The sequence below is a fragment of the Solanum tuberosum genome, unplaced genomic scaffold, assembly GCF_000226075.1.
Source record: "Solanum tuberosum cultivar DM 1-3 516 R44 unplaced genomic scaffold, SolTub_3.0 scf00222, whole genome shotgun sequence".
In the NCBI taxonomy this organism is placed as follows: domain Eukaryota; kingdom Viridiplantae; phylum Streptophyta; class Magnoliopsida; order Solanales; family Solanaceae; genus Solanum; species Solanum tuberosum.
Window position 1 is genome coordinate 637,321 of NW_006239147.1, and position 13,298 is coordinate 650,618.

The 13,298-nt window shown below is 33.7% G+C and overlaps 2 protein-coding genes and 1 long non-coding RNA gene across 3 annotated transcripts in view; all 3 read right to left on the reverse strand.

Moving 5' to 3' along the window:
* Nucleotides 1–4,616: 4,616 nt before the first annotated feature.
* LOC107062376 (putative late blight resistance protein homolog R1A-3) lies at nt 4,617–5,282 on the reverse strand. Its single transcript, XM_015312933.1, has one exon. The coding sequence runs from the start codon at nt 5,280–5,282 to the stop codon at nt 4,617–4,619; it is 666 nt and encodes a 221-aa protein (XP_015168419.1).
* Nucleotides 5,283–10,044: 4,762 nt separating this feature from the next.
* On the reverse strand, nt 10,045–12,952 carry LOC107062385 (uncharacterized). The gene is made up of 2 exons (XR_001474575.1): nt 12,031–12,952; nt 10,045–11,116 (listed from the first exon to the last, which is right to left on the reverse strand). It is a non-coding gene; the product is annotated as an uncharacterized lncRNA (long non-coding RNA).
* A 17-nt stretch (nt 12,953–12,969) lies between these two features.
* The window catches only part of LOC102590686 (putative late blight resistance protein homolog R1A-3), a 1,931-nt gene continuing 1,602 nt past the window's right edge, over nt 12,970–13,298 (reverse strand). The window contains exon 2 of the mRNA XM_015312934.1: nt 12,970–12,993. Within this exon, the coding sequence (XP_015168420.1) occupies nt 12,970–12,993 (24 nt within the window). The remainder of the gene's footprint in view (nt 12,994–13,298) is intronic.

The following is a 13,298-nucleotide window of genomic DNA, read 5'->3' on the forward strand; positions in this document are numbered from 1 at the left end:
TGAAAGCAATCACCGCAGTGAAGTATTGGAAGCTGGTAGTTGTTGGACCAGAGTACAGTGATTGTGAACTCCTTGATGACTTGGGAATGTTTTCAATGGACGAGGGAACTGTTAAACATTTCAGAATTAGTACAACAAGGATGTTCGACGACACTCTTCGGTGGTCTTATGTGATTGGTTGTGGACACAAGGTTGCAAGACTATTAATTGGAGATCCCAATTTTAGTTGGACTGTTATTTTTAAGGAATTTGTATTGAAGGACATAGACGAAGAAGTGGATAAAGCATTTCCCTCCTTCACTAATATTTATTTGCGTGTAGATGTTATTTCTGCAATTGATTCTACCATTGTCGGGAATGCTCAAATTGCACTATTAGAGGCAGGAATGGTTGTGCATTCAGTACACCGACACCAACCACAAGATAACAAGCTATTACGAAATGGGAATAGCATGGAGGAATATATCAGTAGCTGTTGTGTGAGATTATTTATACATTTTGTTGTGACATATAACATGGATGTTGTTTATATGATTCATCTAGGGGTGGTACCGCTAACTGGACGAGAACCTACCAGATTGCTGGAGTAGCTAAGAGGATGAACACGTCTGTTTCTATGGCAGCTGAAAGTAATAAGTTTACTTGTCTTATGTCACTGGATCGGCCAAAGGCATTATCCTACAAACATCACCTTAGAGGAGTATGTTGCAATGACATTTGCCATTGTAGAGGGGTTATCGTTCTAGTTAAAGCTGGACAATATGTTCAAGAGGCAACGGGAGTAATGTCAATTTCCTTAATACTCTCCAAAGACAACATAAAATTACACCTCACATCAGAACATCTAGATCATTTTATCTGGCCTAGTTCATTGCTAGATGGAGGAATGTTGTTTCACTTTACACTTGTGACTTTGAAGTGTGTGGAAATTGTTACTCGTCAGATAATTTAGAGAGTTTTGGATGAATTTCATGACTTGAACCTTGAGGACAAGGTTCTTTTTGAGGCTGGGAGTATTGTTGTGAACCCGACGTGACTTGGTAAGGGCCTATGGGCTATTAGATACTTTTATTTGGGGATCCAGGCCCAATTAGTATCTCTATTAAAAAGAACTAGAAGTTAGAAGAAGGGGCATGGAATTTATGTGAAGCTTTTGGCTTTCTGATCCTCTCATCTCCTTTCTATGGTCTAGTATCTCAGCCCCTTCTAGTTACCTTCGTCTATGTGAAGTTATCCGTAATTAGTGTGTTATTACTTTGTTGTGCATATATAAAGAAGGCATAAAAAGTGAATGTATATTATTGTACAAAAGATCAGAAGAGCCATAGCAAAATAAGAACAAAAAGAACTTAAAAAGGATTCTCACCTTGTGTTGTTGATGAGGGTGGCAACAAATGAGAGATCAATTGGTCCAAAAGGTGATGGTAACAGAAATATAAAATGAGTAATGTGCACACTCACATGTATGATTAATGATCAATACAAGTGATGAGAACTAATCAAAATTTGCAAAAACAATGGTTTTAGCCTCCAAGAAGCTTCACTAAACAAGCTCGTACTACTAGTCATGTTTTTTTTTGGGAATTCCAAGTAAACCCACAACCTCTATCATATATATCCTCTGCCTGTTGGGTGAGTACTTTGTGGTAACCTGCTCACAGGAGATATAAAACGCACTAGGTAAGCCCCATGCGATGAACTCATGACTGAGTCGCAAATGAAGGCTAGATTCGATCTAGTAGATGTCCCACATGGGAGACCCACGTCCCAACCACTCAAGCAGGGCACTACTAGCTAGTGATGTTTCTCATTAAGACAAATCACTTCCACTCTTCCCGTCTCAGCCTAGTCTTGCTCAGCCATAGAAATCCTAGTGTATTATTTTGCTCCATTTCAATCCAAAACTAAATAACTATCTTTTAAGGTCATTTTGGAGTTCTGTAAAGTTAGAGGTTCTCTAAATTCAAAATTATAAAGTTATCTATCTGGATGTAAAAGAAGTTGGTATTCACAGTTGTTTTAGTAGTGGCAACTCATAACATGTTGAATGCTGGACAAAGATTGTTAGACTCCATTTTTCGGACATGGAAGGGTAATGCAGTGATGCCAAAAGGCAGGTTTATCTCTTATCTACGGAAAGGAAGATTAGACTCATTTTATGATTTTGGACGATCTTCACCACCTAATATGGCTAACCTGGAGACTGTCACATCCAGTGTTTTCTTCTATATCTTTTTTGATGTTCACAGCTGAAACGACAAGTGAATGAATGCATTTATACAATGCAATAAGTTGCAGTGTTGGAATATCCGCAAAGCTAGGAGGGATATATATAGTTATGATTTCTAATTTAGTTTAACAACTCTAAAGTTTAATGCACACCCCTAACAAAAATAGTAATTATAAGATAATTTAACTAAATTATTCTTATTTATTACTTTTTTATATTTAATATTTCTCTTTTTTTGCACCACATTAATATATGTTTATATTTATGACCAAGAATAAAGGTGAAAAAAATAACTAATTAAACCTTTAAGTTTTTATTCATAAATTGAGATAACTATTTTTAATAAAAGAACAAAATCATATAAAACGAAAGGATTACTAAAGTAAGCATTCCGACATATAACAGAAATAAAGTATGATATTTGTAAAAAAGGTAGTATTTGAAAAATGTTTTCAGAAAAAGTTATTTGGAAGTTGATATGTTAAGAAATGCATTTAACTTTTTTTTTTAAAAAAAATGTGAATAAAAAACATCACTTGACAATCTGGATAGTCTATTTTCTGATGAAATTAATTTTGAATATACAGATATATGAAATTGATACTGAATACATAAATATATTAAATTTGTGAAACTTAAATACATTCTGAAATACAAATAAATAGGGAGATTTGCGAATCTTGCAGAAGAAAATAGGGAGAAACTATCTATAAGTAATTACCTGCAGAAGAAAAGAAGAAATACAATATTGTTTAGGACAATAAAAGAACTTGGAGACTGTCACATCCTGTGTTTTCTTCGATTTCTCTTTTGATATTCATAGCTGAAACCCCAAGAGAGTCCGTGTAGTCATACAATTTAATAAGTCGCAGTGTTGGAATATCTGCAAAGCTCGGAGGGATCTCCTCGTAGAAGTAACCAGTTCTTATAGATAGTTCCTCAAGCACGGGAAAGGATTCCTCTGAAGCTTTCCATTCTTCCATACTCACAAAGTGTAATGCCAAGTATTTGAGTGCAGGGAACTCCACATTTGTGACGTCCCAACAAGTGTACTCTGATTTCCATGGTGAAAATCCCCCCTCTAATGTGAGACTTTGAAGCTTCTTCAATCTTGCAATGTTTATAATCATTTCTTTCGTTAAGAAACAACCGCCAATGCACAAATGCCTAAGATTTGAAGGGAAGACAAAGTAGCTCTCCTAGCCAACTGAACCCAAGAATCCCCGAGGGCTTATGACCAGATTAAGAGATTGAAGACGAGTATGAACTTCCACTGAGGGAAACAAAGGACAACTAGGTAAAGCTTCAACACGGAGGCTGAGTTCTTTAAGATTCGCGAATCTCCACCAAAACCTTGGATTCATATCATCCACACATATACGATGAGAGTGTAATGTCTTCAAGTTCTCTAGCATAGTAGTTGAAGATTCTTCAAAAATTGATCTATCATTGTCATCCCATACCAAGCAAAGTTTGTTTACATTCACATGCCTCAGCTTCTTCATTTTCCAGATAGTTGCAGGTGATGTCCTTCTAAATTTAGATGAATCAACCACTAGAGTTTGAAGATCCAACAGGTGAGATATCCACTTGAAATCAAATTCTTCGACAGAAATTTCAAGGTATCTCAAGTGAGTCAGGGATTGTACCGCGATAGGCCAAGAACTTGGCAGATCCTCATAAGGAAAATGCAACACCCGAACAAGTCTCAACTTAACAAGTAAGGGTAAAGGATTTGATCTGTTCCATGTGTTGAAATTTGGATGAGCAATGAACTCCAAGGATCTAGAACATTCACCAAAACACTTTGTACTTTCCTTAGACTCAGGAATCTTATCAAACTGATATTCGCAATGATCTAATTGTTTAACAAGATCATCATGAATATAAAAGCATAACCGTGAATTCATAGAACATAAATGCTGATATGGACTGTATGGCACTGTGAGCTGCATAAACTTTTCTTTCTTTAAGTTTTCTCAAGCAAAACTCACGCACTACATCATGAAGTATGCACATTTCTATGTCACCATTGATTTTCTTTTGAGAGACCATTACAAGGCTTCTATTAAGTAGATCGTTCAAGCAATTTCGAGATGCTTCCTCCATGTTCTCTGTTTCGACATTCAATACAAACTCTTCAGCCATCCACAACTTCAGCAGATCGTCCACTGCAATCTTATGGTCCTCTGGAAACAATCCCATGTAAAGAAGGCAGTGCTTTAAGTGGTTTTCTAAATGGTTATAACTTGATTGTATTACCTTCATACTCTGCTCTCCTAAAGCAAGGGAACTTAAGTCATTTGCAACCTTGAGCCACAAGGACGCCTCTCTTCCCATTTTTGCAATAATTCCAGCAATCAGAACAACCACAAGAGGCAATCCCTTACAGTGTTTGGACAATTTGTAATCCTGCTTCCACTAGATTTGAGGGACAATTCTCTCCTCGAAACACTTTCTTCTGCAATAATACGCAACTCTCTTCCATTGTTAGAAATCTAAGAGAATAAGGATCACTACAGTGCTGGAGATGCTTAGCAACTTGTTCAATTCTAGTTGTTACCATTACTCTGCATCCGTTTTCACCTCTAGGGAAACATAATCTCAAATCCTCCCATGCCTCGACTTCCCATACATCATCTAACACGATGAGGTATCTCTTGCCTATTAGAATCTTGCGCAACATGTCAGCTACGTTATCATTCTCCTTGATTTTGCACTCTTTATTTATAGCTTGTTTGAAAATCTCAACCAACAACGTCATCCTATTATATGCTTGAGACACAGCACACCATACTTTAACATCAAAGTGATTAACAATAGAAGGATTGTTGTACACTTTCCTGGCCAAAGTTGTTTTTCCGAGTCCTGGCATTCCAAAGATTGAGAGGACATCCAACTCCTTTGTTCTTCCAGTCAATTTCTTCATTATAATTTCTGCATCATTCTCAAAGCCGACGACTTCATCATCATCAATTGATGGAATGCTGCGTTTGTTGGAAGGCTCTCCAGAAGAAAGAGTTTCCTTTCCACTAGTCTCAACAACATCCATGCCTTGACTAATTAGTAACTCTACCAACATTCAATCTTTCATAAAAGAAATGAAACAAACATTAACAATCTTAAACTTTTAGAGAAAAAAAAAACCCAAACCGAAAAATTATAGTAACAAAGTAAAGTCTTATGAGTCTAAAGGCAACCACTATATAATCAAGATGAATGAAATGAATAAAGCCCTTACTTTAGTAGTTCATTTCTTCTGATCTTAGGATGGAAATGTCTATGAATTGTAATTTCTAACTTAGTATAACAATGTTAGGATCCAAATAAATCACATGACATACGAAATCTAACAAAGCAAACCTCGAAAGACAACTAATCAGACAACATAAAGAGAAATATAACAAAAGAGACACAATAATTTAATATGGATCTCTCAGTTGACCTCAGATAAATAAATGAGCAATCTATTACCGTATAAAAGATATTACCAATTATTGAAAGAAAAATAACCTCATAGAATTTAGAAACCTGACCTTTCGTTATTGAGAGTGGCAATGGGGATGATTAGTTGCTCCAAGGTTGCTTAGTGCTTTTGGGTTTAGAGAAATCCAAACTCTAAGAAGAATGAAGAGTGATGTTAAAATCTGGATAGGAAGAAAAAACGTACTAGGTGCTTATTTTATTTTTGTTTCCCACCCGGTGTCTGGTACCCACATTGGAGCCCAATTAAACTTGGATTCACGCCAGAAAGTCTCATATTGGGAGTAAATTGCTCCCTAACAAAGGCAACTCCGTACTTAAGGGGGCTCAAACCCGTGATCTCTTAGTTAATGATGAAGGAGTACTTACCTCTCCACCACAACTTTATTGGTCATACTAAGTAATTATTATTCCATGTTTTGCGCCTCAATATTAATTATTTATTTTTTAAGATATAAGACTATATACTAATTAATATAAGTATTGTGATAAAATATTTATATTTTTTAAGATAGGTGCATAATTTTAAATGAACAAATAAAAATGATGGAGCGAGTACATGTTAATTAAACAAATATTGTAAATAGTACTACATAAGATGTTAATAATCATACACGTTAAGTTGGTATACCAATAATCATTTTTAATTTTCTAGGTCTGACTAAAATTTAAAACTCCCCATCAACAACAGCTGTATGTACAGTGTGCCGGTACCTCCATGTTATTTCCTTGAGAAGATACTTTTGTACCTTTTTTTTTAACTTATCGTAAATTTTTTTAATTATCATAATTTTCTTTTTATTTATATATAAAAAGAATCAATTAATTAAAATATACTAATTGACGTTAAAATAAATATTATATTGCTCTAAATAATTAAAAAATCCTATATAAAAAATAAAAGTTATTTGAACAAATATGAATCTTTCTTTAATGTTTTTAATTCTTTTATTTATTTATATATTTATTTTGATTACCACATTATATTGTCACTACAAAATTCCTAAAAGAAAGTATATTTGAGCCATTAGATATCAGAAAATAAAATATGGGTTTTTTTAATACCAAATTTCAGGTGAAGTTATGATGGCAAAATTCCTGATTTTCCCAACATTTTATTTTGTTTCCTAACGTTTAAGATAGTGACCGACATAGATTTAGCATGTATAAAATGATTATACGATTTGAGATGAAAACAACGATCAAGAGAATAATTTATTTATTTTCCAGATCTCATGTGTAAAAATGAAAATCGATAGTAAGAACGTCATAAAACTTGAAAAATTTGTAAATAGCATACAAAATCAGTTCCCCTGTTAAGAGCATGTTGTTGCAACAGTGCTACAATCCATTCTTGTGCTACATCAATACTGTACACAACAGCAGCAGCGCAAATAACTAAGCACTTTCACAAATTTATCTTCTTTTTTTCTACCTAGTGTTTGGAGCCTATAATGGAGCTCCAATTAAATCGTGCTCTGCGGGGCCCATTTGGGGGTGACGCTCCCAATATAATTTTCTCCATTATTCAGGGCTCGAACCCAGGACCTCTGGTTAAGAGTGGAGCACTCCCACCAGTGTAATTGAACTTTGATTAAATTTTAGTTAGAACAGAAGTTAATAGCATATTTAGTTAAATTTTTCAATGAGATTATTTATTTTTTTTAAAGTAATTTTCAAAAAGAAAATACTTTTAGTGAAAAAGCCGTTAGTGTTTGGTTAATTAATTTAAAAACATTTTTTGGTCAACAATTAATATTTAACCAAACTTTAAAAAAATGTTTCTAAGTATATTATCTTAAAAGTATTTTTTTCAAAAAAGTACTTTTTGAGAAAAATATTAATTTAGTATGTGAAAACAGTTTGTGCTGCTGCAAAAGCATTTATTTTCTGTCAAAAGCATAACCAAACATCTCATATTTTGAAATTGACCTCTCAAAGACTTGCAAAGTTGAATTGCAATCTCAGCTTCCAAGTTAAAAAGTTTCCTAATAAAAAAAAAACAGATAATGTGACAATACAAAAGTGGAAATAGAGCAACTTTGAATTGCTTCTAAATACATTTATATTCGGTTTACAATTAGAACATGGAGACTGTCACATCCTGTGTTTTCTTCAATGTCTCTTCTGATATTCATAGCTGAAACCCCTAGAGAGTCGATGCAGTTAGTCAGTTCAATACGTCTTAGTGTTGGAATATCCGCAAAGCTTGGGGGAATCTCCTTGAAATCGGAACATCCACTTATAACAAGCTTCTCAAGCACAGGAAAGGATTCCTCTGAAGCTTTCCATTCTTCTATCTGCACAAAGAATAATCCCAAGTATTTGAGTGCAGGAAACTCCACATTTGTGACATTCCAGCAACAGCTCCGAAACCTCTGTAATCTCATAAAAGGAAATCCCATGTGTAATTTGAGACTCTCAAGCTTCTTCAATCTTGCAATGTTTAAAACCATTTCTTCCGTCAAGAAACAGCCGCGAAGGTGCAAATGCCTAAGATTTGAAGGGAACACAAAATACCTCTCCCATCCAACTGACTTGAAGACTCTATTTAATGAGAACTTCAGAGTAACAGACTGAAGGCGAGTATGAACTTCTGGTATGGGAAACAAAGGAAACTTAGGTTTATATTTAACGCGGAGGCCGAGTTCTTCAAGATTCGGAAACCTCCACCACAACCTTGCATTCATATTATCCAACCGTATATCACAAGTACGAAAAGTCTTCATGTTCTCTAGCATAGTTGTTGAAGACTCTTCAAAACTTCCTTCGTCATTAATGTCTTCCCATACCACCCGAAAACTGTCTATATTCACATGCCTTAGCTTCTTCATTTCCCATAAAGTAGCAGCCCTAAGGCGTATACTCTTTTCACTTAACCTGACCTGCAGAGTTTGGAGATCGTGTAGGTGTGATATCCACTCCAATTCAAATTGTCTGACATGAAGTGCAAGGTACCTCAACTCAGTTAGCGATTGTATTGCAGTAGCCCATGAATCTGGCAATGCGACATCCATCAAATACAACGCCCGAACAAATCTTAATTTAACAAGTAAATCTAAAGGATTTGAATATTGGTTATTCCATGTATTGAATTTTGGATGAGCAATGAACTCCAAGGAATTTGTTTCCTTGAAATCCAGCATTGGAATCTTATCCAGCTGGTAGTCGGAATGATCTAATTGTTTAACAAGATCATCATGAATATAAATGCATAACCGTGATTCTGTGGAATGCAAATGTTGATACGGATTGTATGGCACTGCGAGCTGCATATACTTGTCTTCTGTGAGTTTTCTCAAGCAGAACTCACGCACTACATCATGAAGTGAACAGTATTCTACATCACGATTGTTGTGCCGTAATTTTCCTAACCTTTAGAAAAATCACATTTTTTGAAATGTTCTGAGTATAAAACAATTTGAGAAATAATTAGAAAGAGTCGCCACTTAATTTTTTAAAGAAATTAAGAAAACTTATAAATTTCAAAGATTTAAACAGAAAAAATCATTTGAAAATACCAAAGAGGGTTCGGGGTTCAATTTACACTTCGAGAAGGGTTTAAGCATTCGAAGTGTCCGCTAACATGCGGTTGACCTGCGACTTGACTAAAATATATTTGACTATTTTTAGAAAAATAACGATTTAACATAGAATAATAACTTACAATAATTGATTAACTTTAAGAAAATGATTAAATAAATGACGCGCTTTTATTTCATTTTTATTTTTAGAGAAAGGTATCCAAAATAAAAACATTTGAGTCAAAATACAAATGATTAGAATATTAATAAAACTAGATTAATTAGAATTTATTTAATTCATTTTAAACCAATTTAATAAATTAAAACATGAAAACCACTTTTGACTAACCCTTTTTGAGAAAATGACTTAAGTATTTATAATAATATTTTACAATTATAAGATTAACTTTGAAAAAAATATAGTTAAATAAAGAATAATTTTTAAATTTTTTGGAAAAATTGGGTCTCAATTGAAACAACTTGGTCAATTAGGATTTTAACAAAACTAGATTAATTAAAAATTTATTTATGTCATATTTTAGAAAGTATAATTCGAACCAACTTGGTAGACAAACCAAGACATTATTTTAATCTAATTAAAGATGAGTGAAAGTTCTTGACTAAAATATTTGAATGAGCATAGGAGTTGATAAAATGAATTATTTTTAAAGAAACTAACATAAAGAATATGGTTCATCGAAAGATTGAATGTTGGTGTAGTTGGCTGGTGAGAAAAATGGGAGAGAAGAAGGTGACAGTGGGGTGATAGTGTAAGAAAACAAATAAATAAATAATCACACAATTAAATAAGTTAGAAATTGAATTTGGGCCTCTTTTTGGGGCCAAATTCGCTGTAATTTCTGGGGATTTACTCAATCCCGTTTTTGGTATACAGCTGATGTATATCGGCATGTATATCAGCCCCTTTCATGTATTTTATTGCTTCCGAACACATGTATTTCACTCCAGCCCTGTATTCCTGCGTTTTTGACCTGTATATCGATGTATATCTGTTGTATATCATTGTATATTTGCCTTTTTCCACCTGCGTTTTTGGCTTTTTGAGATCTGTTTCAGCTTCTTTTATAACATAGATTTCCTCTTCGAATTCCATATGCTCCCAATGACGAGGTTGACTCGATAAGAGGGAGTTTTAGGCCTCCGAGGCCCATTTGAAATGCGAGGTGTAGACATGAATACATAGGACTCACTCGGACATACATAAAGTGGACAAATAAATACAAATTAGCAAATGGAATAAGAAGATTGATTGATGTACCATTTTAAACTAAAGGAAACTTTGGCATTTTCATTGCAAATTCAATTACAGCTAACCTTACACACCAAGAATGGGAAGAGACCACATGTGAGCATTATTAATTTCCAATCACATTGCATTATCATCTAGGGAAATCAATCACAGCACATGGTATTATTCCAAAACACATTGAACACTTCTAAATTTTTGAGCTTATTTGAAGATTATATACTAGCTATGTGATGAACAAATGGGAGAAGTTGAAACCTTGGCAAATCAAGCATGACGGATTCATCTACATCCAAACATCAAACTATGCTAACTAAGAAGACATAACACAACCGAATATGCTTAAGTTAACAAGAAAATGTAAAACAAATGCGCTTAGTTTAAAATCAACTCATTTAACAAGATAACATTTCCCAAATGCTAAAAAGAAACCAAACTTCCTGGGATCAACCACACTTGTTCGTTCCGCTAGGAAATATTACATTGGTATTAATAATCAACCGTATGGGGGCAACACTATGATCTTGCATGCTTGAATATGGTTAAATATATTAAATTCCTAGATCACACAATCACAACAACAATCAAAGGAGGCATTCTTGACAATAGCCACTGAAATAAAAAAAATGCAATTATTATTAGCTTTTAATCAATGAATGGGACCATAAACACGACATAACAGAGCTACAGGGATTAACATGGGGGCTTAAATAATTAGCAAGCCATATAATGAGCGATTAATACAAAAAAATTCATGCTTCCAAATAATTTCAAGGATGAAACTTTAACAAATTAAAACCCGAAAAATAATAAGATATTCTATACTAACTTTATGGCAAACGACTATTCACTTATACAAAATTACTAAGTAAAGGAGGTAAAGATTTGAGCAAATCTTAGGCATCAAAGCAACGGAACTCGAACAATAATGGAGAAAGGAGGAAGAGGACGACTAAACATTAATTGAATTCAAGCTAACTTAGATACAAACAATACAATTTCGTTTTAGCTCATTTTAAGGGTGTAGAAAATAAGGACATATATGTAAAATTAACATGGTAAAACACTTTACATGGAGGATTTAATAGAAGAACATATGCTCCAACAGAGTGTAAATGACCAGTTTATTGATTCACTTTTACTCGGCCTTAGTTAGTAAGAAAGTCGAAATACATCAACTCGCAAATGCAAAATAACACAGCCTACGCAACAAACGTTTATTAGAACACAGATTCTATAAATACAACAGCTAATATTAATCCCTAAAGAACAAATGCCATGAAGAAAGAATAAAATAAAAAAAATAAAATAAAATAAGACAGTGAGCACTCAATTTATATTATTTACATTAACGGAAGTAATAAGTAAGTTACGAACATCATATATCAGATTAGAGATGAACTATCTATGGAAGATGGTTTCGAACTAAAAAAAAAAATCTGAATTGCTAATCACAGCTAACAAGACAAGCTAATAGTAACAAAACAGAACGCACTTCGTCTGAAAGGAAAGGACGAGAATATTACCTTTTCCGGAGCAGCGATACTAGGACGACGAGCTGAAACGACGACCTTCACTACGAGAACTCAGTTACAGACAATGGTCAAGAGATTTGGGCAGAAAATTGAACCCAAACGCCGAAAGTTCTTGTATCCCCTGTTTTTGAAGTATATCTTCTTGTATTTAGACACTAATCCTTAAATATATATTTTTTGCTAAAATAAAAGAAAAATCCCCCCAAACAATGAATAAGAAGGGGTATTATATAGATGGGGGAATTAGGGCTCGGATTCTCGGGGGAAAGGATAGAATAGGAATTCTCCCACTCAATCCTCAATTCAAAAAATTTCAAGAACCAAAGAGCTGTTCGTTTTTCCAAGAAATCAACCCAAATCCCACGAAATCCGGATGACAAGATTAGGATGGGCGGCTGTTGCAGAGATTTGGACTACTGTTGCTTTGACATTTTTGGATTTGCGTCTGGGGAAGAGGAAGACGCTGGCAGGGGCTGTTTTGGTACTGTATGGATGTTGTTTATCGTATTGTAGAGTTGGAATTGTGAAGGGAAAGGGGATGGGGGTCGGCTGGAATTGCTACTGCTGTACGTATGTATTGTATTGTTGTTATATGTATTGTATTGTTGTGGGTTTGGGTTTATGGGTATGGTTGGAATGGAAAAGAATTGAAAAAGAAGTGGGCTAGGGGTAATTGATTTGGGCTGCTGGAGGGAGTATAATGGGCTGGAAATTTATTTGTGATTGGAAATGGGAATTGGGCCTGCTGGAGTGAAATAAAAGGGCCCAAAATTAATCTTAAAAGATGGGATGAATTGTTATTAAATAATGGGGTTTCAATTATAACCTAATAGAATTTAATTGGTGAATTCAACTAAAATTTAAACAAGATGAGTTAATATAAATTAATTAATGAGCTTCTTAATCCTAACGAAATAAGAAATAATTTACTTAATTATAAACTAACTGATTCAACTACAAAACCAATTAACTCGATATTATAACTATAACTTAAAGTAAATTAATAAAATATTTAACTAAAATGTAAAATCTTTTGTGATGACTTTTCAAATATTTATAAAATAACGTGATTGCTAAAATATACATGTTTATTATTAAAAAATGATAAAACTACTTTAAAAAAAATAACTTGAAAGTATTTTGAACTTCATAAAACTCATTAATTCAAAATTATAACTATCCCTGAATTTAAAATATAAACTCCTTTTTTTTTTTTCTTTTTTTTCTTTTAGACGATTTTCGAATAATCATAAAATATA